General features: G+C 50.9%; 11 protein-coding genes across 11 annotated transcripts; 7 read left to right on the forward strand and 4 right to left on the reverse strand.

The window, feature by feature from the left end:
* Positions 1-540: 540 nt before the first annotated feature.
* ASPVEDRAFT_66559 (uncharacterized protein) lies at positions 541-3,863 on the reverse strand (the record flags this gene model as incomplete). The annotated part of the gene is made up of 5 exons (XM_040815895.1): positions 3,560-3,863; positions 3,427-3,507; positions 2,125-3,357; positions 1,964-2,066; positions 541-1,613 (listed from the first exon to the last, which is right to left on the reverse strand). The coding sequence occupies exons 1-5, from the start codon at positions 3,740-3,742 to the stop codon at positions 541-543; spliced, it is 2,673 nt and encodes an 890-aa protein (XP_040674433.1). The 5' UTR covers positions 3,743-3,863.
* A 187-nt stretch (positions 3,864-4,050) lies between these two features.
* Positions 4,051-6,040, forward strand: ASPVEDRAFT_57691 (Leucine Rich Repeat domain protein; the record flags this gene model as incomplete). The annotated part of the gene is made up of 6 exons (XM_040815371.1): positions 4,051-4,063; positions 4,119-4,201; positions 4,296-4,430; positions 4,481-4,591; positions 4,646-4,770; positions 4,816-6,040. The coding sequence occupies 6 exons, from the start codon at positions 4,051-4,053 to the stop codon at positions 6,038-6,040; spliced, it is 1,692 nt and encodes a 563-aa protein (XP_040674434.1).
* A 161-nt stretch (positions 6,041-6,201) lies between these two features.
* ASPVEDRAFT_57692 (indoleamine 2,3-dioxygenase family protein) lies at positions 6,202-7,869 on the reverse strand (the record flags this gene model as incomplete). The annotated part of the gene is made up of 4 exons (XM_040815372.1): positions 6,202-6,405; positions 6,468-6,770; positions 6,837-7,311; positions 7,376-7,869. The coding sequence occupies 4 exons, from the start codon at positions 7,867-7,869 to the stop codon at positions 6,202-6,204; spliced, it is 1,476 nt and encodes a 491-aa protein (XP_040674435.1).
* A 770-nt stretch (positions 7,870-8,639) lies between these two features.
* ASPVEDRAFT_47827 (uncharacterized protein) lies at positions 8,640-9,324 on the reverse strand. Its single transcript, XM_040813873.1, has 3 exons — positions 9,292-9,324; positions 9,024-9,230; positions 8,640-8,969 (listed from the first exon to the last, which is right to left on the reverse strand). The coding sequence occupies exon 2, from the start codon at positions 9,225-9,227 to the stop codon at positions 9,051-9,053; it is 177 nt and encodes a 58-aa protein (XP_040674436.1). The 5' UTR covers positions 9,228-9,230; positions 9,292-9,324; the 3' UTR covers positions 8,640-8,969; positions 9,024-9,050.
* A 132-nt stretch (positions 9,325-9,456) lies between these two features.
* On the forward strand, positions 9,457-10,366 carry ASPVEDRAFT_156300 (uncharacterized protein; the record flags this gene model as incomplete). Its single annotated transcript, XM_040808516.1, has 6 exons — positions 9,457-9,486; positions 9,743-9,781; positions 9,841-9,874; positions 9,931-9,939; positions 10,000-10,100; positions 10,193-10,366. The coding sequence occupies 6 exons, from the start codon at positions 9,457-9,459 to the stop codon at positions 10,364-10,366; spliced, it is 387 nt and encodes a 128-aa protein (XP_040674437.1).
* Positions 10,367-11,033: 667 nt separating this feature from the next.
* Positions 11,034-12,352, forward strand: ASPVEDRAFT_144353 (triglyceride lipase; the record flags this gene model as incomplete). The annotated part of the gene is made up of 7 exons (XM_040807981.1): positions 11,034-11,338; positions 11,516-11,604; positions 11,651-11,692; positions 11,748-11,877; positions 11,924-12,160; positions 12,227-12,261; positions 12,327-12,352. 7 exons carry the CDS (start codon positions 11,034-11,036, stop codon positions 12,350-12,352), a joined length of 864 nt encoding a protein of 287 aa, XP_040674438.1.
* Positions 12,353-12,702: 350 nt separating this feature from the next.
* On the forward strand, positions 12,703-15,231 carry ASPVEDRAFT_409473 (arrestin (or S-antigen), N-terminal domain protein). Its single transcript, XM_040812239.1, has 5 exons — positions 12,703-13,277; positions 13,340-13,456; positions 13,508-13,720; positions 13,788-14,351; positions 14,416-15,231. The coding sequence occupies exons 1-5, from the start codon at positions 13,053-13,055 to the stop codon at positions 15,127-15,129; spliced, it is 1,833 nt and encodes a 610-aa protein (XP_040674439.1). The 5' UTR covers positions 12,703-13,052; the 3' UTR covers positions 15,130-15,231.
* Positions 15,232-15,830: 599 nt separating this feature from the next.
* ASPVEDRAFT_879481 (uncharacterized protein) lies at positions 15,831-19,079 on the forward strand. Its single transcript, XM_040818200.1, has one exon. The coding sequence runs from the start codon at positions 16,203-16,205 to the stop codon at positions 18,828-18,830; it is 2,628 nt and encodes an 875-aa protein (XP_040674440.1). The 5' UTR covers positions 15,831-16,202; the 3' UTR covers positions 18,831-19,079.
* Positions 19,080-20,642: 1,563 nt separating this feature from the next.
* Positions 20,643-22,445, forward strand: nfr1 (putative AIF-like mitochondrial oxidoreductase (Nfrl); the record flags this gene model as incomplete). Its single annotated transcript, XM_040818696.1, has 3 exons — positions 20,643-20,865; positions 20,927-21,116; positions 21,176-22,445. 3 exons carry the CDS (start codon positions 20,643-20,645, stop codon positions 22,443-22,445), a joined length of 1,683 nt encoding a protein of 560 aa, XP_040674441.1.
* Positions 22,446-22,712: 267 nt separating this feature from the next.
* Positions 22,713-23,966, reverse strand: ASPVEDRAFT_144792 (DNA-directed RNA polymerase I subunit RPA43; the record flags this gene model as incomplete). The annotated part of the gene is made up of 2 exons (XM_040808018.1): positions 22,713-23,734; positions 23,768-23,966. 2 exons carry the CDS (start codon positions 23,964-23,966, stop codon positions 22,713-22,715), a joined length of 1,221 nt encoding a protein of 406 aa, XP_040674442.1.
* Positions 23,967-24,169: 203 nt separating this feature from the next.
* ASPVEDRAFT_47835 (J domain-containing protein) lies at positions 24,170-25,636 on the forward strand. The gene is made up of 3 exons (XM_040813874.1): positions 24,170-24,305; positions 24,369-24,887; positions 24,944-25,636. The coding sequence occupies exons 1-3, from the start codon at positions 24,264-24,266 to the stop codon at positions 25,388-25,390; spliced, it is 1,008 nt and encodes a 335-aa protein (XP_040674443.1). The 5' UTR covers positions 24,170-24,263; the 3' UTR covers positions 25,391-25,636.
* The last annotated feature ends 1,143 nt before the right edge of the window (positions 25,637-26,779 follow it).

Genomic DNA, 26,779 nt, shown 5'->3' on the forward strand with positions numbered 1-26,779 from the left:
GAGCCCTACCTGCCTGCCTGGCTGATAGACCAGTCTACGCAACCAGGGAGCAAACAACCTTATGTTCAAATAGATAGCCATGTGGATTCCTAATTAAGATCATTCATCAGTATTCTGGATAACAACAACCACTCCTGCCAGGACCTCAACCGATCAGCATTCTTGTCTTTATTAAACACACGATGCTGCATCCTGGATACAACGTAATTCACAGGCCTCTCACTAGACAGGCAAAATACTTCAAAAACAAAAACATACAACAGCTGGGATTCGCATGTGGTCACCCACCATACTACTAACCAGCCGGCGTGTGGCTTAAGTACGGCTGAGCGGACGGGAAGCCCTGTTTTCCACACCCTGTGGTCGTATGTACTGACTGCAACTAAACAGTGGGTTAAGTATGGTATTTATTCTGTTCTCCACGTATTCTAGTATATCGTTTCTCCAAGTCCATGGCCACAAACTCTCTAAACTCATCACGCCGGTATATCGTATATCATGCAGTCTACCTACTCCAACGCCACACCAATAGTCAATCAATCACAGCTTCCCCGTCTTCGCATTCTCTAAGACATAGCGATATCTGGCCTTCCCCTCATGCATCTCCGCCAAAGCCAGGTTGACCTCCTCCATCGGCCTCCTCTGCACCCACGGCTTCACTCCCTTCTCAGCAGCCAACTCCAGCATCACTCGAATATCCTCAGGAGATCCAATCGTCGACCCCGTCACCTTGACACCCTTCTGAATCAACGAGAATGCCCGCAGCGGTGGCAGTGGCTCCTCCGGTGCTCCCACCTGGACAAACACCCCATTCCGCTTCAAAAGCCTCAGATACCCCGCCAGCGGCATATTCTCCCCAGAGACAGTGCAGATAATCACATCCAGCGACCGCGCATGCTTCTTCGCCCAGGTCTTATCCTCCCCCGTCGCAATAAAGTCATCAGCACCCAGACCCCCCGGCGTCTCACCCACCGCATCAGCCTTCTTCGCCGACGACCGCGAAATCGCCACCACGGCATCACTCCCCATCGCCTTCGCAAACAACAGGCCCATATGACCTAGTCCTCCAATCCCCACAATCCCAACCCTCTTCCCAGGCCCGGCCCCAAAGCGCCTCAGCGGCGCAAAAACCGTCACACCCCCACAAAGCAACGGCGCCGCCTCCTCACTGCTCAGTTTCTCGGGAATGCGAAAGACAAAGTGTCCCGGCCCCCGCCACCGATTCGCATACCCGCCGTAGGCTTTACTCCCCTCCGGGTAGCGCGAGTTGTACGTGCCCACCATCTTGGGGCAATAGGACTCTTCATTGTCGGCGCAGGCCTCGCAGTCTGGGCGTAGGCATGCGGAGCATTGCGCGCCTATGCCGACGCGGTCGCCCGGCTTGATGTTCTTGGATGAGGGGATGGCGGTGCCGATGCGGGTTGCGGTGCCGACGATCTCGTGGCCGACGACGCAGGGATAGTCTGCTGGGGCCCAGCCGGAGCGGATTGTGTGGACGTCGCTGCCGCAGATGCCGCAGTGGGAGATTTGGACCTCGATGTCGGTTTCTTCAAAGGGCTTGGGGGTGAAGGGCTCGTGGGTGAGGGGGGATTTTGGGTCGTGTGCTACCCAGCCTGTAAATGTGTCGGGCATTGTGGAATTTTCGTAGACAAATATTCAATTGCGCGAGGGAGGTGGTTGTACCGTTGTCTGCATTGAAAATGCGGAGATGTTTTATATGTATGGAAGTTGGAGACAGCCGACGGGGCGCTTATTACCGAGGTTGTGAGTTCCATGCCGTCACATTCATTACCAGCTTGCTATTCTTGGCCAACAATACAAACACGAAAATATTAAACAGTGAAGAACGAAAATGCAATGGGTATATGATGCTACTTCATCCCCATCAGCTCCCCTAGCTCATTGGTCGTCAACGTGCTCCGCCGTCGGTCCCCAGTCCTCTTTCGCGCAATCTTGCCCCCACGGCTCCTCTTTCGACTCTCTTGCTCGCGGCGCGATTGCTCAGCCGCACGAGCTTCGCTTTCAGCGGCCGCCAGTTTTTGACTTACACTCATCCGAGAGGGGCCCTACGGTTAAACACAATGGTTAGCTAGAGTTGGCACAGATGCATTGCTCGAACTTTACCGGACGTGGCCCCTTGGGCTCAACCCGTCTTCTTGATGGCCTTCGTGTCACAGCATCTGACTGATGGGCTTTGATTGGCATTGTGTCGTCCTCTTCTTGCCGGTGTTTAGACGGTGATTTACGGTCTCCGTCAGAAAAGATCACCCCTTTCCGCGGCGGCTGCGCTACCAACGTCGCGTTATCGGTCCGTTCCTTTAGAGCTCGGCTGGCGCTAGTTTGAGGCTGTTCCTCTGGAGGAGGAGCGGTGTCTTCGCGACTGGGCGCCGCCTCTGTCATCTCTTCCTCACACTCAACTTCATCCTCATCTTCGTTCTCTTCATCTTCTTGGTCTTCGAAAATCGGCGAGTGCATGGCCACATCGCTGTCCCTGACTCGAGAGTGCCCCGAGTCGACCTGAACATCGAGCTTCAGCCCCATCCGAAGCTCTTCCGCCCGGATGGAGCCTCCGCCTTGCGCAATCCGCTTATGCCAGCTGTCCATCATGGTGACTGCTTGTCTCCACCGGCTTTCCATCTTCTCCCAGCCCTCACGAAGTCGTTTGATCTCTTCATCACGCACCTCAACCTCTTCCAGCGGTACAAATGACGGATTGGTGAGTAGTGTTTGTAGATGCTCGAGCACCTGCTCCATTTCACCGGATAGTTCTTCGCACGACGCAGGTAGGTTTGTGACAGCAGGGCCGCCATGCGTTGACCTCTGAGGCCCTGTACTGGCTGTCCCGTGTGAGTGCCCATTCTCAGCGGCCGAATCTTCTGTCGACGACAATCCTTGTACCTCCTTCAGCGTATCAACGGTGTTTCGTGCAAGGAGGATCAGAGAATCGTTCTCATCACTAAGAGTCTGGCACAACTGTGTGAGAAAATCATTCGTTTCCTCCTTCAAGCTGTATCCCGGATCGTGAACTCCCTCACCCCCTGATGGATACCGGGCCCGAGATGACTGGCTAGCGGCAGGATTGATATTGATGGTGGTCACACCCAATCCGTCGCGCTTCCCTCGTTGTCGGTCTGCCAGGTGGGCCTTCAGTTTCTGTAGCTCGAGATCACGCTTGCGAATATCGTTGGCGCACTGGGACCGGACTTGCTGCACGGTAGTCTTCATGCGCTGGACTTGGTCCTTCAGTCCTCGAACGGTTGCTTCCGCACTCGACATATTGGTTTTCAATGCTCGTTCCTGAGCCTCGGCCAGCGCTAGCGATCGCGATAATTCCGATTTCTTCGTTTGGAGTTTTTCCTGCAGCGTTTTAGCCCTGTAACCCACCTAATCCTATCTGGCCTAGAATTAGATGTCCTTCGCACATACAATTTCCACAGTCTTATGAGAGTCTTCTGCTCGTAGCGTCCGGATCGTTGTCGCTAGGTTCTCTCGATGTTCTGCCTCGCGCTTTGAGTTCCGTCAGTCGGGAACGCCGGCATTGCGCAAGGACGAAACTTACATCTCGCCTTAAAACCAAATCATTCACCAGGTTGATGATCCTCGCCATTGTGCTCGTCACCCCGCCCTCCTCATTCTCTGGGGTTGCGAAATCAATCGGTCGGCCGGTCTTCACCAGGCCCCGGGCCAGTAAGACATTATTAATGTATGTGGAAGCAGCATGCAGATCACCCTGCGGTTCCATGATGAACGGACGTGCTTGTCCTGCAAGCAGCCTGAGGTATTAAAGTAGAAGTAGAAATAAAACCGAGGGGAATGTCCTCGGATGAGGTTTTGTTGAGATACAAAATTATGTGATCTCGAACCACCGAAAGGGGAAGAATGTAAACACCGTTAATTCTCGGGGTGGCGGCGCAGACCAAAGCCGCTTTCCCCCGCCCGTTCTGTGGCGTCCGTTGCCAGGTTGACCACACTCCATCATTTGGAGATCTCAACGGCTTTCAGCACAATGATCTTCAGAAAGCTAGCTGCAATTCCTGTGAATGGCTGATAATGGGCTCTCGAGGTAATCCTTTCGATGTCTGAACACGTAATGCGGAGTATTGTTGACCGCCATGTAGGAGAAGCCGCGCTGCTCCAACGGCAGGGCCAGAATCTGTATGGCCAGGGTAATTTGGATGGCGCTTTACGTGCCTTCACGGAGGTAAATATACCTGTATTCTGTCATTCCATTAGCTGCGTTGCGGCTTTTCGCAACTCGACAAGTCGTGGTGACTTTTCTGACTTCGATACCTCAGGCACTAAAATGTCCTGATGTAGATGCACTCTCGGTGCTGGATAATCGAGCAGCGACATACACGAAACTCCTACGGTATGAACAGGCTCTGAAGGATGCCAGGCAAATGATAAAGCAAGATAAACAAGATGAACGAGTGAGAAAGCGCCCGGCTCAATATTTCCATTCTCCGCTAATCGGTCTCAGGGATATCTACGTTGTGCCAAAGCGCTATTGCTGGATGGGAAGCCCGAGAAGGCTCGTGAAGTGTATGCGTACGCGTTGAAAACCTTACCAAAGGATAATCCACGACGTCAGGTTTGTTTCATACCTCGCAGTGTCTCCTTAAACATCAATGCTAATCTGACCTAGGTACTGGAGCAAATGCACTCGAAACTGCACGATAAGTTGGTATCAAAATGCTATGATCCGTTCACCGTGTTCCCGCTTGAAATAGCGCGGATGGTTTTGGAGCATTTTGACTTCAAACAGATAGTGTAAGTAATTATGCCGGCTTGGCTCTACTTCTCTGACCTGAACAGGGCTATCTTACGGGTCTCAAAAGGATGGGATCGGTTCCTTTCATCAATGCGGGATTTATGGATGCGTATTGATTTCTCTGGGGCACGCGGGAAAATTCATTGGTCATCTGCTCTAGCCTACATCCGGCGATCCAAGGCCATGCTCACAGAAGCCATTGTGGCGAACCTCACCAAGGCCTCTATACGGAAAGTTCTGGAGTATATCAGTCGTTGCCCAAATCTCCAACACCTTCAGATCCTGTCACCCTCCTCACCCAACGACATCTACGAACTCTTCAAAGGATGCAAGAAGCTTAAAACTCTTTTAGTCTCCTCAGACACTACCATCCCTCAATCTACGCTCACCAAACTGCTAGCCAGCTTCCCCAAGCTCGAACGCCTCGAGATCCATAATGCTACAAAGTCTCGCGCGTCCGACGTTCACTGGCCACCAGCCCTCCCCAACTTGCAAAGCATCACGCTCGGCACAACTGAGTCTGGTGTTCACGAAAACTACATCCCAGCCCTCTACATCCCTCGCCTAATCGACCCAACAACCCCGCTCCCAATATCAAACCTCACCGAGCTCCGCCTCCACTCAAACCCCAAAATCTTTGTCCCCTATCCGCCGTCTTTCAACCCTGCAGACCTCCCCCACCTTCAAAAACTAGACATAAGCGGCCTCTACATCGGCGGCACCTTCGGCCTCCCACCTACTCTCCAATTCCTCCGAATCCGCGGTGGCGCAGCAATCGAGGCGCTCCCCTTCGCTACGCCAACCACAGATGAAAGCAACGGGCAACTCCAACCCCTTCACCTCCCAAATTTAACGACACTTATATTCAGCGACGTCCCCTGGGTCACACATCTGACCCTAATGGCATTTGTGGCGAACGCGGGGGCGCCGCTGGAAGTGCTGCATGTCGATAGCTGTTTCAGGGTTCCGGCTGCGATACTAGTTTCGATTCTCCGTGAGCATGGTGCGCATCTGAACACTTTGAATCTTGCACATGTCATGGGGGTTCAGGACTCGACTGTTGCTGTTTTAGTTGAGGGAGTGCGGTCGTTGAATGTTCTTAATTTGGCGTATACTGACATCACGGGTGTTACAATCAAGGCGCTTGCAGATTCGCAGATGGCAGAGGATACGGCAAATGTGGAATGCTTGTATGTCAAGGGGTGTGAGGGAATTTCGTCCGATGCTATTGACTACGGACGGTCTAAAGGACTTGTTATTGTTACTTGAGCGAAGCTTACGTCTAAAATTAGTTGTATACCAGCCTTCCAGGAATAAAAATTTTGATTGGCTAACCAGCCGCTTTTTCAGTGGCCGTACTTGAAAACTGATCTAGTAAATGAAAAGAAAAAAACAAGACGGGGGGGAGACTAAGCGAACACCTTCGCTATCTAAACGCCTCTTTCCTGGCACCATTTCTCAACCTCCTTTGCCAGTTTCACCTTCTGATCTCTCACGACGTCCATCATAGGCTCAACTAGCTTCTGGCAGGAAGCATCATACCCTGCGGTACCCTGAGCCTTGTTAGGCGCAAGTACGCTGTCGTAGACGGACATCATCAACTCCATGACTGCGGAGAGCTGGTTTGGAAGCCACTATTCATCTAAATTAGCAAATAGGTTTGCCCCAGGAGCGGAGGATGTTTAAGTTAACTCACAGTAACAATCGGGCTGCCTCCAGTGGCAGTAGGGTGGGGAGTCCGACGAATGATGTACTCTCTAGCGAATAGCCAGTGCCTCCACCTGAAGCTTCGCACATGGTTCAATGTTCGTAGAAACAGGATAGCAGTTTCGGTATCCTGAAGGGAGAAGTTACGGACGCCTACCTCCTCCGCCTTGGTACGGACGTGAGTAAGGAAGGTTCTATGCGGGAGAGGCCTGTAGGCGCGGAATTCGTGAAGGATCTCCGTGAGCGGTGTCTTAGGCATGGGAATCTGGCAAAGATGATCCAAGAGTGGGATCTATTTTTTTTTTCTCAGATTAGTGATTTATCCTTCACCCTGCATTCTTTGAAATTTAGAACTTACTATGCTGTCGTTGGCACCACTCTCGCCACGGAAGAATAAAGGGTTATTGTCCTCGACACCCTCATATACGACACCGTCGGGGAACATAGATTGAGAAGTAATGCCGAAAATGAAAACACGGAAGTGGAGGTACTCGGACGGTTTGGAGTTCCCCCACATATCTTCCATACCGGCTTCAATTTTCTCCATGGAAGCTAGGATGTCCCGGAACCCATCGTTAACAGCCGATCGAGAGCCTCCTTGTTCAAGCGTGTCGATGACTTGAAGAGCACCTTTGATCAGGCCAGGTGTGTCCTTCACCATGTCAACATGAGTCAGGATAAAGCCCGCTTCAGAGCTGCGAGGGTCGAGACCACGCTCGAATGCTCGGACCAGACGAAGGTTGGAATAGACCATGCCCTTAGACGGGTCTTCAAGGGTATAGTTGAATAGAGCATACGAGGCAGCATATGACATGAAAGGAGGGATGTTCAGACTATAGAATTAGTGTTAGACATTAGCCATTAAGAGGTCGATAAATCAGGGGGCAGCGGACTTACATCTGTCCACAGCGATACAAAGGTCTAGCAACAGCCTTGGGCAACACCTTATGACCCAACCCGTACCCGTTGTCGGGATCTGTGCACCAGTTCTTCCAGCAGGGCTCAAGGAGGTAGGATGAGGCAAGGAAGGAATAGTCCCGAAAGACGGCCATGATGGTGTAGAGGTCTAACGCTCCATCCGCGGTGACCAGCTTATCAACCTCATCAGTCAAGTCAGGGAGCTCCTCCAATACAGCTGGGGCTAGCTCATAGGTGGCCAAGAGACCAGGCTTCCCATCATCTTTGACGACCGGGAGGCGAGCAAGCAGTGACATCAAAGGCTTGAAGACATCTGGGAGGGTTGTTGGGGAAGTGAGGTAAGGCAGGAACCCAGTGGAGGTAGTGACAGTAAAGGGGTCAATAGAATGTGGTAGTGTGGCAGGGTCATCATGAATGTGAGGAAAAGCCTCAAGGGTGGTGGGGGAGTTTGAGATCACTTTGGCAGGCGACATGGTATAAAAATGAGAAAGAGGCGAGGGCAGTTGGGAGTAGGAAAAGAGTCTTCAGACGAAGTGTTGAAGAAAACAGACAGAAAGTTGGGGCAGAGACCTATTCTGGTTTTTTCTCTGATGAGGAAGGATGAAAGGGAGAGGTAATTTGGCAGGAACTCAGGGGCTTCTTATAATGACTTGAGGCCGGTATCAATTCCGGCCTCAGAGGGTCTATTACGAAAGAGAAAAGAAGAGCACATACACACCAGAAAGGCTCTTGTTACTGGTGAACATTCACGTCCCATTCTTTCCAGGTTGACACAAATTCAGTATAAACCAGCCCCGGCCCTCCTAGGCTTCACTTCCTGATACACTAACACAATGACATTCACTTCTATCTATACAAAAGCTTGGCGTTTATAGGGCTGCAATCCATCACGTGATATGAGCTTTTCAAGCAGTTGCTCTCTAACTCCACATGCTAAACCGTCAAAGCAAGAACGAGAGCGAATTAAAGAGGCTGAGAGTGTAATCGGGTCAATTTATGAGCACTTAATAGGCGATCTAGATAGAAAAACAGGAACCTTCCATCCCATCGGAGATCGCCACACGGTCGTCATTGGGTAAGAGGCCGGTATCATTCCGGCCTCCGGCAGTAACCGGCCTTTGCCAAGTCTTTCAATGCAACTCCGGAGAACTTGCGCGTGACCTGGACAGGCCCGGCCGAAACCCAAAGATTCTTTGTTTGGTCTTCGTCGTCCTGGCCTATCCCCGCAAAGGACATCCAATTGCCAAGACTCATCTCGTCAACGCATCTGGCTAGGCCGTATATGTCTAAACAGGTATAGGATCAACGCCGATTGAACAGAATTGATATACTTGACGAGTAAAACGAGCTTCGGACGCCTTATGGAAACGAGATATACGGGTCCAGTTCATCGTCTCTGCGACTAGTACCATCAACGCTTGTGCTTGGACCACTTGATCTTCTCTGCTCGCCAACAGTGCCCTCAAATTCGGTTGGTCGTGTGCTATTGCACATAAACTATGTTGGATTGAATAATGGAGTATCTCTATGTTGCAAATAATGTACATATCGTGTCTATATTACAATTGTATCACTGGATGGCGGAGTGTTAGAGCTGATAGTCATGCTCCCAAGGGTCCGAACTCACAAGTAACATCTCTAATATAGAGAATCATCATGACCCTTGATTCAAATTTGGATGTCCCCCACTTGTTGGCGGCCCGTCTATGCTCGGAGAGACCTTCTGGAGCTTTAGATATTCCTCCTGGAGCGCTTTCTGCATCTCGAAGTCGGCCTTTCGCTCTAATTGAACGCGTTGTTTCTCCATGTCCCGCTCGACACCTTTGTGCATGGACTATAAAAGTGATCAGGTTAGCTTCAATTCCCATCAAATCAAATCAGTGCTCCCAGCGTACTGCTTTTTCCTGTTCTTGCGACCAATGGACAAAGTAGACGATTCCCGCGGTGGCTAAGCCGGTGCCGGCTAAGGTCAGCTTCGAAGCGCGCGACATGATGTAACAAGTATAGATAATCAAAACAACCGAAAAGAACGAGAGAATGGGCAAGGAAATTGGTTTTCAATGGCAGCTGGAAAAAAAGGCATCCAGGTGGTTCGAGACTCCAAGTGATAGCGGTGGCGTGTGGCAGAATCTCCGACCGCCCGAGGAGGGTCATCCGTATTGCGGAGATCCAGCTTGACGCCGCATCACAAGCTTCACTCTTCGGATCTTGGGTTCGGTCGCTTCTTTTTCAATAGACCTTTTGTCATTCGACTAGCTCTTATATATCTGAAAGTATTTATCTGTCAATATGGTGAATATGCAGTTGAACTCCCCTCAGACTCAGGAGATCCTAACTCTTTTATAGTCCGCCCAGAACTCCGGAGGCATTCAGACCCTCCTCGATGTAAGCTCTGCTGAGGTTCTATATCAAAGGAATATATGGAATTAATTTGTTCGATTCAGGCCGAGAGAGAGGCTCAGAAGATTGTCCAGCAAGGTACGCTATCTCCATCAAGGTCGTTTTGATACATGCTGACGTGTCGCATTATTTAGCTAGAGAATGTACGAACCCAAAAAAAGCCGATCGCTAAATGTATAGTCTTCGTTAACGATATTGGACAGACCGTACAAAGCGGATAAGGGACGCAAAGGCGGAGGCGCAGAAGGAAATCGAGGAATACAGGAAGCAGAAGGAAGAGGAATTCAAGAAGTTCGAAGCCGAGGTGAGAACTATTTTGCTTGACTATAACGTGCAATGGGATAGTTTGCACACTATCTTACAATCGGATGTGCTAACCTTGTGTTCCCTAACTAGCACTCAAGCGGTTACAAGAAGGCCGAGGAGGATGCGAATAAGGAAGCTGAAGTGAAGCTTGACGAGATCAAAAAGGCTGGAACGGACAAGGGTCCCAAGGTTGTTGAGAAGCTGATTCACGCGCTGGTTGATGTGAAGCCCGAGCCGTCTGCGAAGATCGTTACCAAGGCATAGAAATATTCTGCGAGCGGTTTCGTTGGCGATATGAGCATACATAGTCCATTTCTTTTTGCTGCTTTATAGCCCATAACGTTATCATCATTTACAGTGTTCTGTTTGATGTATCATACTAGTACCTATGACGGCTTCTCCATAAATAGGTCAGCTTCAGGTGCCTTTTAGGATGCTCTGGAGGCCATGTATTCAGTAGGTTAATATTTTGTTATATTCAAGATATTAAAACATTATACTCCTGTCTAAAGAATATCTGAATACTAGCATAGACTAGCAAGATATTGAATGCCTCTAATGCACCAGACATCTCAAATATTCACATGCTTGACAAAGGCTCGATGTCTTTATTTGCAGCCTCAGGCATAAAGGCACCAATTGCGTCACCGCGCATTGTCGATTGTTTTGCGATCGGCTTCAACATCCCGCGGATTCATTTCTATATTTTCCATAATCAAGTCGCAAAATATGGGATTTTCCCCCAGCAGTGCCTCTATTACTCTGAGGGCTGCTAGTCGCTGTTATTCTTCGTCGCTATACCTGTGTCTAAGTTGTTCCATACGACATTTCCACTCTTCGCGGAGCAGCAATTCACACGCGGGTCCCGACCCCCGACTCGAAGCCTTCGGTAAGGTCATTAGAGATGAGTACGCGGTAGTTCGAGATCACTATGGTACGTCTTAAAAACTGTGATTGTTGCTTCCTGAAAATATCCTATTCATCAGTGCCAACAGAGACCCCAAAGCACCCCATCATCCTCGCACATGGCCTGCTTGGATTTGATGAACTACGACTTGCTGGGCCTTTTCTCCCAGGAGTCCAGTACTGGCGTGGTATTAAGGAGGCGCTCTCAATGAAAGGCGTTGAGGTTATCACCGCGACTGTGCCGCCATCGGCATCTATTGAAATGCGAGCGAAAGCACTAGCAGAGACGATAACGTCTGCGGCGCCGGGGAGAGAAGTAAATATAGTCGCGTGAGTCGACTTTTCCCCTGTTTATTTTTTTAATGTCATCTAACATGACATAGTCATAGTATGGTATGTTATTATGATGCCCTCGGAAAGATAACGATTTTGCTCACGAAAGCCTGCAGGGGTGAGATAACCACGAACTGCATTAAATTCTCCTACCACATATTAATCGAAATGAAGCGGGCTTGATTCCCGATATATGATCACGCATTTAAAACCCAAAGACTTCAAGGTCTTGTCGTTGACCACCATCGCTACTCCACATAGGGGTGCGTAGCTGCTAGTGTTCTTTCGAGAATGATTGCTGACAATTAGCAGGTTCAGCAGTAGCAGATTATGTATTTCAGCAGATAGGCGGTGCGCATATGGCAAATCAGCCTATAAATTCATTGCTAACGGGATGCGTTACCAGATGAGCGCTTAGCCCAGCTCTACTACGTTCTCGAACAGATCAAGGTCGAGACCGGGGCATTTTCTCAGCTGACCCGCGAATATATGGAGAAATCATTCAACCCTTCTACGCCAGATGTGGAGGATGTTCGGTACGTGTTCCTCTCGGGTTCGGGTTCGGTAGGGCTGATGTCGCAGTTATTTTTCCTATGGGGCGGTAATGGAGGAACGGTTCTGGTCAATGTTCCGGTTGTCCCACCGTCTCCTTCAACAAATCGAAGGATACAATGACGGACTGGTCAGCGTAGCGAGTAGCAAGTGGGGAGGAGAACAGGGCTACAAGGGGACTCTAATGGGCGTGAGCCACTTGGACCTCATTAATTGGAGTAACCGACTCAAGTGGCTTGCTGGCGAGCTCACTGGCCAGAAACCGAAGTGAGTGCTGTCGAGATACGGCTATCATGAATCGTTGCAGGTCGTCTCATGGCTAATTTTGGCTAGGTTCAATGCCGTTGCCTTTTACTTGGACATTGCTGGTACGTGTCAAATCCTGCTTGCGTCATTATGTCTTCATGCGCAGCACTAAGCTGAGCTTCTCCAGATATGATTGCCAAGGAGGGACTCTGAAGAGTTTGGATAGAGCAGTGTGGACTGGCTGGGGCGTTGAGAATTTTGGTGCCTAGAGAGCCCTACCAGGGTGTCTCTCGGCTATGCACATTTTCGGGGAGTGGGTGCACCAACAACATGCATCTGGCCATTGTCATCCCTTTTTTCCAATTCGCCCTTGTTTCACGAGACGACAATCAAGCAGCGTTCTGGTGGGCTCACAGGCCGACCAGGCTTGACCAAGGTGGCGGTGCAGTCTGGCTGGCCATGGATGCACCCTGAGTGGCTTAGCCCGACTGCCGGCCCATAATTGGAACTGGTGGAAGGCAGCCAAATAGGAGATGATCTCAAGAGTATATCAACCATAGAAAGTAACCAAGGGCCCTTCAGCCCGTATCTAATTAATAAATCTGCGCCGCGTTGTTCCCAACTCCCCAATCCGCTGGTTGTCGCATTGGACCGCCAGCGCCCGAGCCCGCCGAGCCGTCCGTTTTGTTCTGCCCCACGACCGGCGATTCTCAGCCTTAACGTCATCCTTCTTCCGTATATTGTAGCTCGTCCCGAATTACCGTCGTTTCCTCTCCTCCATCCCGCTCCGTGCATTCCAGGCCATCCGTAGTTGAATATTTGGAGCCCCCGAGAGATAGCCAGATCCTGTGCTGCGGATTGTGGCGTCGCGTTGGCCGTCGTCCTCTTCCGCGAGTAACCCGAGCAGCTCGCCATGTCTGTCGCTCTCTACCTAGACCACCTGGAGCGGCCGCATACTACGCATCTCACGAACCTCGATTTTGTTTCCGGGAAAGTCATTCTCACGCTACAGACAGAGGCGTCAATATCCGGCATCCAGGTCAAATTAGAAGCAGAGAGTCGCACCCGCCTGGCAGGGCCGCGATACCCGCATAATGAACACTCCGAGAAGAAGCGCACGGAGCTTGAAGTTCATAAGGTATGGCTTTCTTTTATTATATCCTTTGTCTCAGAACGCTGTGTATTAATTGAGTTTCCCAGCTTCTGTACAAAGTGACCGACCTCTTTCCCGACCAAGCGTTGGTCAACAATCAATCGTCTCCCGCGACAGCATGGACCTTTGCCGCGGGCAGATATGAGTATCCATTCCAGTTCAAGGTGAGCTGAACTTGCGTAGCCTGGATGTGATTCAGAAGCTAATCTGTATAGTTTCCATTCAATAATTCATGCAACCTACATAATAGCATGCTCACCAATCTCAATATATCTGGACTGAAGGTTGAGATGGCCAAACAGGCGAATCGCCATGTGAAACGAACTCTTCCTCCATCCTTGACTGGTTTCCCTGGGGTGGCCGAGATCAAATATTACGTGAAAGCCACCGTCGTCCGTCCGCAATTTTACAAGGAGAACCTAAGAGCTGTAAGCTTCGCTCCCTCTCAAAGTCCTGATATACTGCTCTTGCAGCCAACTAATGTCCGGAATTAAGATACAAAACCTGACTTTCCTCCCCATCGAGCCACCAAGGGCTGGTAACCCCAAGGAGGAAGCGTACGCCAGACGACAACACCAATTCGCGAGTGGTCCAACTCCTAAGAAGCTTTTTCATAAAAGTTCGAAATCATCTCTAAAAGACCAGCCGGGGAGCTCTCTACGTGTTGCCGCTGATCTTCGACTACCAAACCCATCAATCCTCACTTGCAATGAGCCGATACCGATGCGTGTTCTAGTCAGCAAATTGTCCGAATCATATGAAACTGTGTTCCTGCAAATGCTGCAAGTCGAATTGATTTCTTATACCCATATTCAGGCCCATGACCTGAAGCGAACAGAAAACGGGTCCTGGGTACTTATGAGCAGTAGCAATATGGGTATACCCCTTGGGAGAGGTGGCGATCCCGCGGGCACCGAATGGACCATCGATCCAAAATTTTGGAGCCGCCTGCCTCTCCCGCCATCTGTTGCGCCCTCTTTCCAGACTTGCAATATTTCAAGAAGCTACGAACTCGAGGTGCGGGTTGGCCTGGCTCATGGCACGGTAGGGAAGTTAAAAGTGCGTGATCCTGGATAGCGTCCATTGATTTCGTCTCGGAAGATCGCTAACTCCCAAAAAATAGTCACAACTAATCATCATTCCATTAAGGGTACCTGTCCGGGTGTACTCTGGAATTACTCCTCCACCAGCCTTGTTGGAGGCAATGGCCACAAACACGCAAGCCAAGGAAAACAAAGAAAAGCAACCTACTCACCCGCCTCCAAGTTCTCCAAGTTCACCACAGAGGCCACAAAGACAGGATACCCAACGACCACCCATTCCACCAAGGCCGGCTGTGGCCCCTACCGTCAATCTGGACGACGGCTATGACGAAGCTCCTCCAAGCTACGAGGACGCAATGGCTGAGACTCTCAGTCCCTTGGAAGGCCCCCGCCGCGAGTATTACCCACCAGATGCCTCCTCCTCTACCCGACCTCGTGTTGAAACCGGAGCTGATGCGAGATCTCCAGCTGGAGAAGCCCCTAAACCGTCCAACGCACTGTATAGCAACCAAGGAGCGAATTCCTCATCCGAATCCTTTGATATGCTTCCTTCATCGCCGCCGGAATCTCGATCTGGATCTCCCCTGGGTTCCCCTGTCGCCCGGCAGCAGAGTGTACTAAAAATCCACAAGGCACCCGTCCCTGTGGAAGAGAGCCCCCCACAGTATCAGCTAGTCGCTGAAGAACAGCAACCGGCACAGGAGCCCGAGACGCCGAGACCATCGCGCCGAATGAATCTTGGAGTTCCGAACAGGAAACCAGTGCCTAGCCCGAGTCGAGCTCCGAAGCCGTGAAACGGAATATTGCATATCCCTCAAGAACCGCCTTTACAAGGTAGGTCAATGGCCCTGTGCTGAAAACGAAATTCATTCATAAACTGCATATACGGGAGTTTTTGGGTTTCCATGAGCATTTTTACCACTTGTCATCCTACACGCCCCGCGATACCAGTCTATCTTCAATTTGGATGGCGATACCTACGATGCCTCTTTAGTTCATGATATTCAATGAGTCAATGGCGGGCGATTGCAAGAGGTTCACGGTCCTTTTTTTCTCGAATAGGTCGATTGTCGGAGTAAATCCCGGTATTTGTACGACGTTGCCCTTCCTACTAGTTGGTTCGTGGATGGGCCCTACAGGCACTATTTGCGGTTTGCAGGTCAGGAGGCTATACCATGAAAATACACACCACTCCGTACACCCACGAGATAATGTTTGTATATTTATTAGATAACCGTTGGCCAACGATTTTTTCAATCATTAGTTAAGAGAACCGTTACATATCAGTTGCCTCCCGTTAGAATATATAGTTTCAGACTAGGGAGCCCAGATGCGCTCGCCACGTTGACAAGTTACAAATTAAACCTACCAATTCTCCAAGCAGAAAATACTTCAGCGAACAAAGAAGCAAAAGAAATATTGGAATCCAACAAAGAACGGCGAAAGGTTTCATGAGCTCCGTTATAGAAGAGACGCCGTTGGCTGCCTGAGGCGGCGCCGATCAAAACAAACCCGAGCGGTGAAGAGCAAAAGAGCAAAGAGGCGCCGGGGCTTCTCAGGCCTCAACTTTCCTCCCTCGTGCTCCTCTACATCCCACCATCATGCGCGCTGCTTTCAGTTCCTTGCGATTCATTTAGCGGTCCGGATCCTGCATATATCGGTTTTGGCGTTTTTCTGCTTTCCTACCTAACACCCCGTTTAATCCAGTCGTCGATCGCACGACTACTTCGGATAATAAAATCTCAGTTCACGCGCGCCGGGTCGCCGATACACGAGCTGTTGAAGTTCTCGACTCGTAACCAGTGTTTCTTTCCTGCGAGCCTCTGAGAAACACCACTGGAGCTACAGAGTTTTTGACATTCCAGTCATGCGGCTCCACCTCACCGTCCAGCGTCACGGTTTGCCCGTGTCGCGCATTCTCTGGACTACGTCACCGCCATCGCTATTTGGGCATGACCTTCGGAGCCCTTCCTCCGTATTACCAGCTACCTCCTCCGCCGTCACATCGTCGCGCATGCCCAACGCGTTGTATGCAAATGGAGGATACACTGTCGCACAGCTTCTGGAAGACGTGAACGAAGTCATTCCGCTGGAGACAGAACCGCAGCTCTTCGACGATGAATCAAGCGGCCAGTGGGGGCTGGAAGACTATGTGGTTGAGGTTGGAGGTTCAGAATGCTTGCACTTTATGGAGGTGGAAGGATTACTGCGCGACGGGGATGAAGTGTTAATACGTGCTCTTCAAATCGATGACCTACGAGCGCGGCGAATCTCTGGGCGGCATCAAATATCAAATGATGGGAAGCACCTAATTGACGGGATTCCGTTCGGGAAGCCGTTCCTTAAGAGACCGACATCATCGAGGCCAGCTATAACCATTCCTCCTAGGAAGAAGAGACGTACTACCCTTGCTATGTGGGGCGGTCGCAGTAATTACGAGGAGGAGGATACAGAATGGGCTCCTCGCCAACATATTGGGGCTGGGAAGGAGCTTTCTCTACTACGACCTGAAAGCGAACTTGAAAGGGAGGACGAGGACGAGGATGAGGACGAATACGTGGATGCTTACCAGGATGACTATGAGGACTTTCACGAACCGAATGAAGACGGTGATGGGACTGTTATTCGACATCATATCGACAAGACAAGCGAAACGTCATATAGCGACAATGCCGCCTCCGGTTCTGAAGCTGGAGGAGATATTGGAGAAGAGCTTGAGGGCCTCAAGGAAGATATGGATAGCTTCGCAGTGCCCGAGTTGGAAACCCCAGATGTGAAGGCCCCACGTCGCGGCTATTCTCTGCGCTCAAGGCCAAGCATCCTTCAGCCGGCGCCGAGAAAGAGCTCTCTTTCGCGTCGCTCAACCGGAGAGGCTTCTCGGAGAGAGTCCAAGAGTGTTACCTTCGACAAACAAAAGCAAGAATTGCCAATGGCCAAACCTGACGTTACCCATAGGGCTGGCTCAACCTCAGAAGAACTGGAGGGCGCTGCCTCGAGTGATAGTGATAGCTCTGTCAGTGATTCTAGTGCTTCGGAGTCGAGTGATGAGGACTCGTCCGCTGATGAATCTTCCTCTGGCTCCTCGGCTGCTTCTGAATCTTCCTCTGACTCAGACGATGATTCTTCAGAAAGCTCTACCTCAGAATCCGAATCCGAACAGGAAGAAGTCCCTAAGGCTACCACTGTTCGAAAGGCTTCTCTCCCAACTAATCCCCCTGGGGCAGGTTCGGAAAGGACCAGGAAGTCTAATCAACGAGCTAAGCTGCGACGAAGACTTACAAAATTGAAACAACTAGGTTTTCTTGAAGAGGATGCAGATTTCGACGCCCTCCGAGAGTGGGATTCAGGTAACGGGGGTTCTTCCACCGGCAACGGGGCTGCCAAAACGTTAAGACAACGTGAGCAAGAAGATTTTGAGGCGAAACGTCAAAAGTTGCTCCGTGACCTAGAGTCCGGGGGCATTGATGTGTCTTATGTGTCTGAGAAGGAGAACATGCGCCCGAGTTCTGTTGCACCAGATACGGCAGAACTGACCGAGGATCAGGACGAGCAGTATGAGACCGCCAACGATACAGCTCAAGCTACTCCTGAAGTTACAAAACAGCGCCGTTCTTTGGATGTAGCCAGCTCCCGGCGACTTCTTTTCGGCTCCCTCGGAGTGAGAACCCCACGTTCTAAAGCGGAAGAAGAGGCCACTCGGAAGAAACTAGCCGGACAATTTCGCGAGAGCACACTTCAGAAAACAGAACAGCCTCCTGTCGAAACCCAGGAAATTGAGCCTGAAGTGGACTGGCGCGAGAAATTAATACTTGGTGCTACCGAATGTGTCTTTGACGATATTGAGTTGAGTACTCCACCCTTCCCATTTCAGCAGCGCTGGGATGAAGATGCTGGGTATATTATACAGCAGCGGAAGGGACGGAACAAGAAAAGAAAGAGAAGACAGCAGCAGCTCCAGGTTTATGATGAGGAAGCTGATGTAAATGGGAATTACTACGGCGACGATGACATGCAACTCAACTACGACGACGCCGAAGAACCCGGTGAAATGGATGAGACTACAACTAGAACGGCTGAAAATACCGAGGATGACCTGCCGGAACTCCCAAGTGATACAAGTAGCCTACCGGTCCTCGCGGCGAAGGATCTGAAGCCAGGTCTAGTACTCGCCTTCAAGCAGCTGGATGTGTCAAAAGAGACAAACTGGCAGCCAATGGTGTCGGACTATCGAATCGCCGTGGTCAGCGACGTCTTTGACAACCATATCCTCAACATCCAGCTCGCTAAGGCGTACAGGAGACAACCCAAAGACGAAGACGACGAAGAGGGCCCGTTCAAATACAGTGGATTTGAGATGCCCGGCATGGATGATGAGGGAGAGGACGACGGATTTCGTGAAGTTCCCTTTGACGATCTAATCGAACCGAAGCTGCTCCGCGCTGTGCCCGCTGCGGATGCTGGGGACCAAGATACCGCCAGCATGTCAGTCAATTAACCTTCCCTTCATGTTCATCGATCTCTGGCGCTTACACGACCAAGCTTTCCTGTACACGATGAACAGCCTGCGCGAGAGGCCAGCCAGTCTGCGATCGACGCTTCAACCGCAAGCGATGCGCACGAGAACACTCAACTTCCACAAACATCGAGCCAACAACCGGCTTCTCCTAATCACGACCCACCCCCCGTATCCGACCATTCTCATGAAGAGAGTCCTGTTCGATCACCTCGATTTGAAGGATTTGAGCCTACTTATTCCGCCTCAAGTTCTTCATCAAGCAGTGCCCACTCTGAGACGAGTTCGAGCGATGGCTCTGATGAGGAACAAGGGGGAGCTTCTCCTAAACGGGGTGACGACGTGCAATCATCGCCCCACTCTACCTGCCCTTCCAACGCCGATGACCATGAGTTCCAAGAGACAGGCTTGACCGAGCAACTTCAAACGATCAGCAGCCCGGGAAGCGTGGGATCTTACCATAAATTAATGGACTTTTTACTCAGCCAAAATCCATCCTCCTCAGCCTCTCCGATGAAAAGCGAAAGGAAGAGTAGTCCTGTTGAAGCAGGCTCTCCCACAGTTCCAAATCCGTTCTACGAAATCGATAAAGCTTATGAGGAGCGTCGACAACGCGCCCGTGCCAGGACAGAACGAGACCGGTCATTTGACAATACTTCAAGCCGAGGGTCATCCCCCAAAGCGATGAAGGTGGAAGTTCCTGCTTCGCCGAAGCCCACCGACCAAACACAAACATCCTCCGATTCCAAACAAGAGACTTCACTTCTCAGTGTCATCCCAGATAGCGTCCGGCCGGAAGCGCGGGACCTGTCTCCTCCCCCTTCCCAGATGCTAGATTTCGTCGATTTAACACAGTCCAGCCCGCCAGTGTCGCCAGGTGGGAGCGATAAGGATTTCGCAAAAACCCATCGGCTTCCGCGGGGATCAGGATGGGTCCAAAAAAACAATCCAAACACGCGAAGGCAGACGAGGCAATCGTCTCAGTCGAGTAGGGGAATCCGGACATTGGAGGAAATGAGCATTAGCCCGCCCCGACGGAGGCGAGGGCGAAGGTCTGGAACTTGAATTAATATGTATCACTACTATGTCTGTATATCAGCTACCCGTGAATATATCCTCTATTTTTGTTGTTCGTTGAAGCATTCATTGTATGATGTTCAAGCTGGAGCAGTCTGACAAAAGAGCTGTTGCTGATTGGTGGAAACCTCGGGAGAGCTGCACAACAATGGCGTCATCTATAGAGAGCCTGAAAGCAGCACTTCACTGTTGTGTTGAGATGACGCATTGGAGACAGCATGGTCCGGAGAGAAAGATTCAAAGATGGATGCGGAGCTGCTGGCCAGCCCATTCTTCCTCTTGTTGACTGCATTCCTCTCCCATAACCGCTGTTCTTGTGACTGATTCTTCGCCGACATATACACCGTCCTTTCTCCCCAGCACCCTTTGTAGGAGCCACGACTTATGCATGTGCCCCTCCTCTCTTTCCCCCCTTCCCGCCAGAAGCTCGTCCGTTGGCCCTGTCTGTCTCGCCAGTCAGCGCTGGTCTCGACCGCTCTTCCGGTCTCTCGATCACCACTAGTCCCACGTTGTCGCTGTGGTTGTCGCAACTCCTCCTGCTGTTCATGCTCCTGCTGTGTCCATCCACCGTCCCCCGCTTCCCTGCACCAGAGTCAGGCTCAACTCACTACGCCATCGATCCATCAATCTCCTTTACGCAGAACCAATCAGCCCGTTAATCAGTCAAGGCTATTCTCCTCTACAATTTTCCCGGCATTGTCTTATACTCTACCCACCATGGCCCAGGAATACAAACTCAAGGATATCTCGTCCCTCTCGGGAATCAACAACTTTGACAAGGTCGAGGCGGAAGTTGAGGGCGTGCAAGATGGCAAAGTACTGCTAGTGAAATATGACGACAAAGTACATGCCATTAGCCCTAAATGTACCCATTACGGTGCTCCTCTGAAGCTTGGTGTGGTTTCGCCTGAGGGGAGAATCACCTGCCCATGGCACGGAGGTGAGTATTTTCATTAGGTATTATTCGGTATATGTTCCGTGTTCTAACGGTATGTTGATAGCCTGCTTTAATGTCAAGAGTGGGGATATTGAGGATGCGCCTGCACCCGCCGCTTTGAATACGTTTGGCTTGACGGAGAAGAACGGCGCCGTTTACATCCATGGTGAAGAGTCTGCTATCAAGACCGGCCAGCGCATCTCAGAACACAAATGCAGTGCCCATGGCCCGGGAGGCCTGGTTATTGTAGGAGGGTAAGGCGTCACCCCGCTCCTGGCTTATACAACGGGCTAACACGGTTTTGTTTATCTAGAGGGTCTGGTACCCTGGGGGTGATTCTAGCCATTCGAGAATTGGGATATAGTGGAGCTATTACGATTATCTCGCGCGAGCCCAACCTTATAATTGATCGTACGAAGCTATCCAAAGCTCTGATTCCAGATCCAGAGAAGATCCAGTGGCGCTCCCCTGAGTGGTATAAGGAAGTCGGGATCGACAGCGTCTCTGATGAGGTTACTTCGGTGGACTTTAGCCAGAAGAGTGTTGTTACCCGCTCTGGCAAGACTTTCCCTTATACCAAGCTTGTTCTGGCCACTGGCGGTATCCCGCGTAGCCTTCCCTTGGAAGGCTTCCAGCTCCTAGAGAACATCTTTAAACTTCGCACAGTGACGGACGTTCAACACATTCTCAACGCAATAGGCAAGGAAAAGAAGAAGAAGATTGTCGTCATCGGTAGCTCCTTCATCGGTATGGAAGTCGGCAACGCTCTGTCTAAGGAGAACGAGGTCACCATCGTCGGCCAGGAACAAGCCCCAATGGAGCGCGTTATGGGCGTTGAAGTTGGTCGCATCTTCCAACGCAACCTAGAGAATTCGGGTGTGAAGTTCAAGCTTTCCGCCGGCGTTGCGAAGGCAACTCCGTCTAATGAAGAATCCCGCAAGGTTGGCGCTGTGCATCTCCAGGACGGTACCGTGCTCCCAGCCGATGTTGTCGTCCTGGGTGTCGGTGTCCGCCCAGCAACCGACTTCCTCCAGGGTAATCCAGCCGTCACACTCGAGAAAGATGGTTCCATAAAAACAGACGAGCACTTCGCTGTTCCCGGCTTGAACAATGATGTCTTTGCAATTGGTGATATTGCAACGTACCCTTACCACGGACCAGGCACAGACCCCGAGAAAGGCACATACACTCGCATCGAACACTGGAACGTCGCTCAAAACGCTGGCCGTAGCGTCGCCTCCTCGATCCTCCATACTCTCAATGACTCGTTACCCTTACAGAAAACCAAGCCAAAGGTCTTCATCCCCATCTTCTGGTCCGCGCTTGGTGCGCAGCTGCGTTACTGCGGGAACACGCCAAACGGATGGGACGATCTGATCCTGAAGGGTGAGCCTGAAAATGCTAAGTTCGCAGCTTTCTATTGCAAGGGCAATACGGTTGTTGCTGTTGCCACCATGGGGATGGACCCAGTTATGGTAAAGAGTGCGGAGTTGATGCGCAGGAACAATATGCCGTCGAAGAAGGAAATTCAGGATGGCGTAGATGTTTTGACAATCGGGATGCCTCAGGGTGTGGGAATTTAGCATTTGGCGACTTAGGTAATGTTTGAATGAATACCATTACGAAAGACGGATGTAATTCTCGGTGGTGCGTGCATGATTATCGAGTAAATCAAATTGAAGCAAGCTCTATGTACCAAGAAGCTGTATAAACAATGCAACAAGCAGATTTTAATCCGTACAACGCCGAGCATGAATATGAACATGACCAGTACAGCGAGTAAAAACCATCAGGGCTAAGCACTTCATCTCTGCATATACAACATTCACTTTCTCTCTCTCGCTCAATCATTATTTCTTAGCCTTCTTCGACTTCTTACTCGGAGTCTCCAAGATCACATCCTCCATCTGTGGGACAATGATTCCCCCCGACGACACGGGCACTGTCATTTTCCTTACCGCAGGCGTACTCGATGCTGGAAGGACCCCGTTCCTCTCATCCTCAACGACCTTCGCTTCCTCGTCTTCGGAAAGCATCGTCCCTTCTATACTCAAAAATCCACGATCCCGCTCTGACCCGGGGATGACGTCGATATCGACGACGCGGAACTTCACTGTCCCGCGGACCCGGTGACCGGAGATAGACTGGAAGTAGCCTTCATACGTGTCTTCGTCGCTGCCTTCTCCTCCTCGCTCGGCTGTACCAGCATCGATAGCATCCTGGTCCTGGTCTGGAGTGTCGGATGCGAACGGGTTCGAGTCAGAGGCCGTGGGAACAGGGTTAAAGTGCTCCTTTGCGGGGTCGAAAGGTGGAGAATTCGAGGTCTTTTCGTCATCTTCATCCTCGGATGTCTGTGCGGAGGTATTATTTGATGTCGGTCCGCTGTCCTCGGCGTAGTCCTCTTCGCCTGGTGGGATCCATTTCCAGGTCCGAGGGAGGCGTTTCCGCTCGATGCCCACGGAGAAGAGGTTGAGGACGACAGCGCCCAGGAAGCCCTCGGACTGCACGTTGACCCAGCCCTCGAGGGTCTGGCCGCGCTGCGGGCGGAAGACGAGGAACGTCGCTGTGAGGTAGACGTACATGACGCCGTATTCGCCGGCAGAGGCGGCTAGGGTTAGTGGCTGCGGGTTTAGAGATGTCGAGGATGAGGGTGAGGAGGACGAAGGTGGTTCGCTTGATATCGACGCATTGGAGTAGGCGAGTACGATACCCTCGAGCGGCGGGTAGTATGTAAGGAGCAGAGGGGAGAGGTGCTCTGCTAGTAAGGAGGCGAGTGCATGCGTTGGAGAGATTGAGATGGGCGAGAGAGGCAGATAGAGCGTTGCGGTAGTGAGAGAGTATGGAGAATCGGGAATTGATGCCGCTGCCGGTGCTAGTGCTGATGTCGCAGCAGTGTCTGATTTACTCTTGTCTCTGCTCTTCTTTGAAGATTTATCTTTCTTGGATTTCTTGTCGGCCTTTTCGGCCTTTTCTTGCTTGCGCTTCTTTTTTGATGGAGATGATGCTTCGTCCTTGTGCTTGTTTTTGCGCTTGCGCTCCTTTTCAGTCTCCGTAACTCCCGCGAGGATGGGGCTTGAGTCGATCTCCATTGTGTCGACGGCCATTGTTACGGCGGAGCAAGCTGTGGAGGAAATGCGCGGGCTGGTCAGGCTGGTCGTGGGCGAGAACCGTGAAGCTTTTTTTTTTACTACTTTTTTTTATTCTTCGGCCGAAGAATTATTTGGGGAAGGCGGTCTTCAAGGCGGTCAGATCAGGACAACAAATGAGCGGAGGAATAACGAGTGACCGCGGCATCTCTTTATTAGCCAGGTGTTGGGTTCAAAGGCATTTAACCCTTGGGATGTGCGATCTTGAGGGCGTTGGATGTTAATATATTCAATAACAAAATTTGTTGAGCAGCCATGTCAATCCTGTCACTGATCGGCTGGTATACTCTACCCAAGGTGAGTTGATATGTTACCCGCTGCGTTTCGTCTCCGCGCACTGCTAACATTGCGAATTACCAGTATGCAACAAACACAGTCCTTTATGTCTACTATGGAATCACTATTCGAGCAGGGGACCCCAAGCCGCAACCGGGCTCCCCTCGATATGCCCGAGACCGCCGTCGTGTTTTCATCGCTATCGTGATCGCTTATCTGCTCTACAATCTCTATGAGAGCTACCAGAAAATCCAGAACGCAGGCAACTTTTACGAGGTCCTAGGAGTGTCGCCACTATCAGACGAGAGGACAATCAAGACCCGATTCCGTCGTCTGGCTGCTCAGCACCACCCAGACAAGTTAGAGGCTGGTAGTTCCGGTGACGTCTTTATGTACCTGAAGCTGGCGCAGGATACACTCACAAGCCCCGTAAAGCGATATGCCTACAATATGTGGGGACCCAGGATTAATGAATGGGGTAATATTGACACAGCGCACGGTTATTTTGTTGCTGGATTGATGAAAACTATCCCGACCTACGTGATGTCATTCTTGGGGCTTCTTCTTTTGAATTACACTTGGTGGTCTGATTGGGGCCGTTATGTGAGTCGCATTTTGATATTGAATCGTACCAGGCCTTTGCTGATTGACATCTCCAGTGGCGTTTCTTTGCATTTGCTGCGCTGTTCTCATTGAATCTGTCCTTGATCAGCCATCAAGGTCCGGTCTTTATCACCTCCACATTCTTTCTGCTCCCGTGGCAGATTATGACCATGGCAGAAACCATTTCTGTCAGCCTACATATATTCATATCGCAGATCGCTCCTCCTGAGCCAAAGGACACGGGAGCAGGCGAACGCCTCCATCCACAGACTACCCAGCGTCTTGCACAGCTCCTACACCTCAGCAGAGCCACGGACACCGAAGCAACGCGGCTTCTGCAGCTGGGGTTCGCGCCGTTCCAGGGCGATAAAGACAGTGTTGCAACCCTGCGGAAGGGCATGAAGGAAGGCTTGGTCCTCAGCAGTGTACGAGGCAGTTCGGGGGTGCAGCAAGCCGTGAGGCAAGTAGCAGAACGTAAGAATCAGGAGAAGAAAGACGGCTAAGGGTTGACATATCACATGCATTTATATACATACACAGCGTTGCCGGGCAATGTTAATTCATTCTTGTATTTATGAGTATTTGGAAACTGTCTAAGTCAATATGAGAGACTGAGGAATTGGGTGTGAATTGATAGAAGTTGAGCTTCAACCCTGTCTTCACAGCAAATGAAGAATGAAGTACAGAGTATTGTCTTGGAGTTGGGACTAGCAAGCATGATGATAGTGTAACCTGGTTATGTGCAGTGAAGACTTGATGATTTTAGCCTCCATTGAAAAGAGGAATGTAGGAACGGCAGCGTTGTTGGGCCAAACGCGGCGAGGCGATCGGAAAAGAATTCTTGGTTCGCCGGGAGTATAGGGAGCCTGCTCCATCCTGCATCGTCTCGTGCGAGGAATTCCCGCTGACCGCGGTGCTGTTCCCATCGACTCGTTAATTAGTTCCGAATCTCGGGGAGGCGAATCGTAATCACGAAGCGCTATGATCCATGATCCATGACTCCGTCAGGAGAACCAGCCACATGATGGTGGTGTAGGCGTGATCTATCTAACAGTCCATTCAGACCAGCACCTAAAGTATCTACAGAGTACAGAAGTACAATGGATGTACTGAAGCTGACCTCAGGTCGTTGTGTAAGGCAGCTGAGGCAGTGAGCTGAGCTGCACGGGCAGCAGTCCTGGTTGCCGGTGGAGAGAAATTTCAATTCGATCAAACCTGGTTGCGGCGGGACTGGGCGATCCATAACTGGTGATAGGAGCGAATGCCCTGGGAATGGCGAGATTACGGAGAACAGCCGTTTGACTATTGTCCGGCTACGCGTCTTTTGCTGCAAATTGCCAAATACCGCCCGGATGGGCTCGGATGTCCTGGAAGACCGTCGAACACGGCGGACTTGTATTATATTTTACTCTGGATAGGAGATAATTCGTCTACAAAGTGACGGCTGCGCGAGTTGGACAAGAATAGACGCGCTTGGCAGTCATCCATCCTCCTCTTTGCCGGGCGATGAAAGAATGGGATGTATTGTTAATTACGCTAGAGCCTGCATACCAAATAATACCGTATGTTACGCGCTCGGGTTAGCGTCCTATAGTTCAGTACGTGTATCATACACTGAAGCACAGATCAACCTCTCTCACTTCTGGCGAAGTTCTCCTGGACTTGACCGCACCGAAAGTCTGGCTGTTCCCTAGACGAGACAGAGAACACACACAGCTCGCCCAACAATGAAACCACACGGCGCCTCAACATCCCCATCCCTTCCATCACCATCCCTCCCCCCTTCCTCATCCTCCCTCCTTTCTTCTCCTCCATTCTCCCATCCCACGTCTCCATCCCCATCGTCATCTTCACCATCTCACCTCACCACCGGACTATGTCACTGCTCTTTG

The sequence above is a fragment of the Aspergillus versicolor genome (assembly GCF_001890125.1).
Source record: "Aspergillus versicolor CBS 583.65 unplaced genomic scaffold ASPVEscaffold_16, whole genome shotgun sequence".
In the NCBI taxonomy this organism is placed as follows: Eukaryota; Fungi; Ascomycota; class Eurotiomycetes; order Eurotiales; family Aspergillaceae; genus Aspergillus; species Aspergillus versicolor.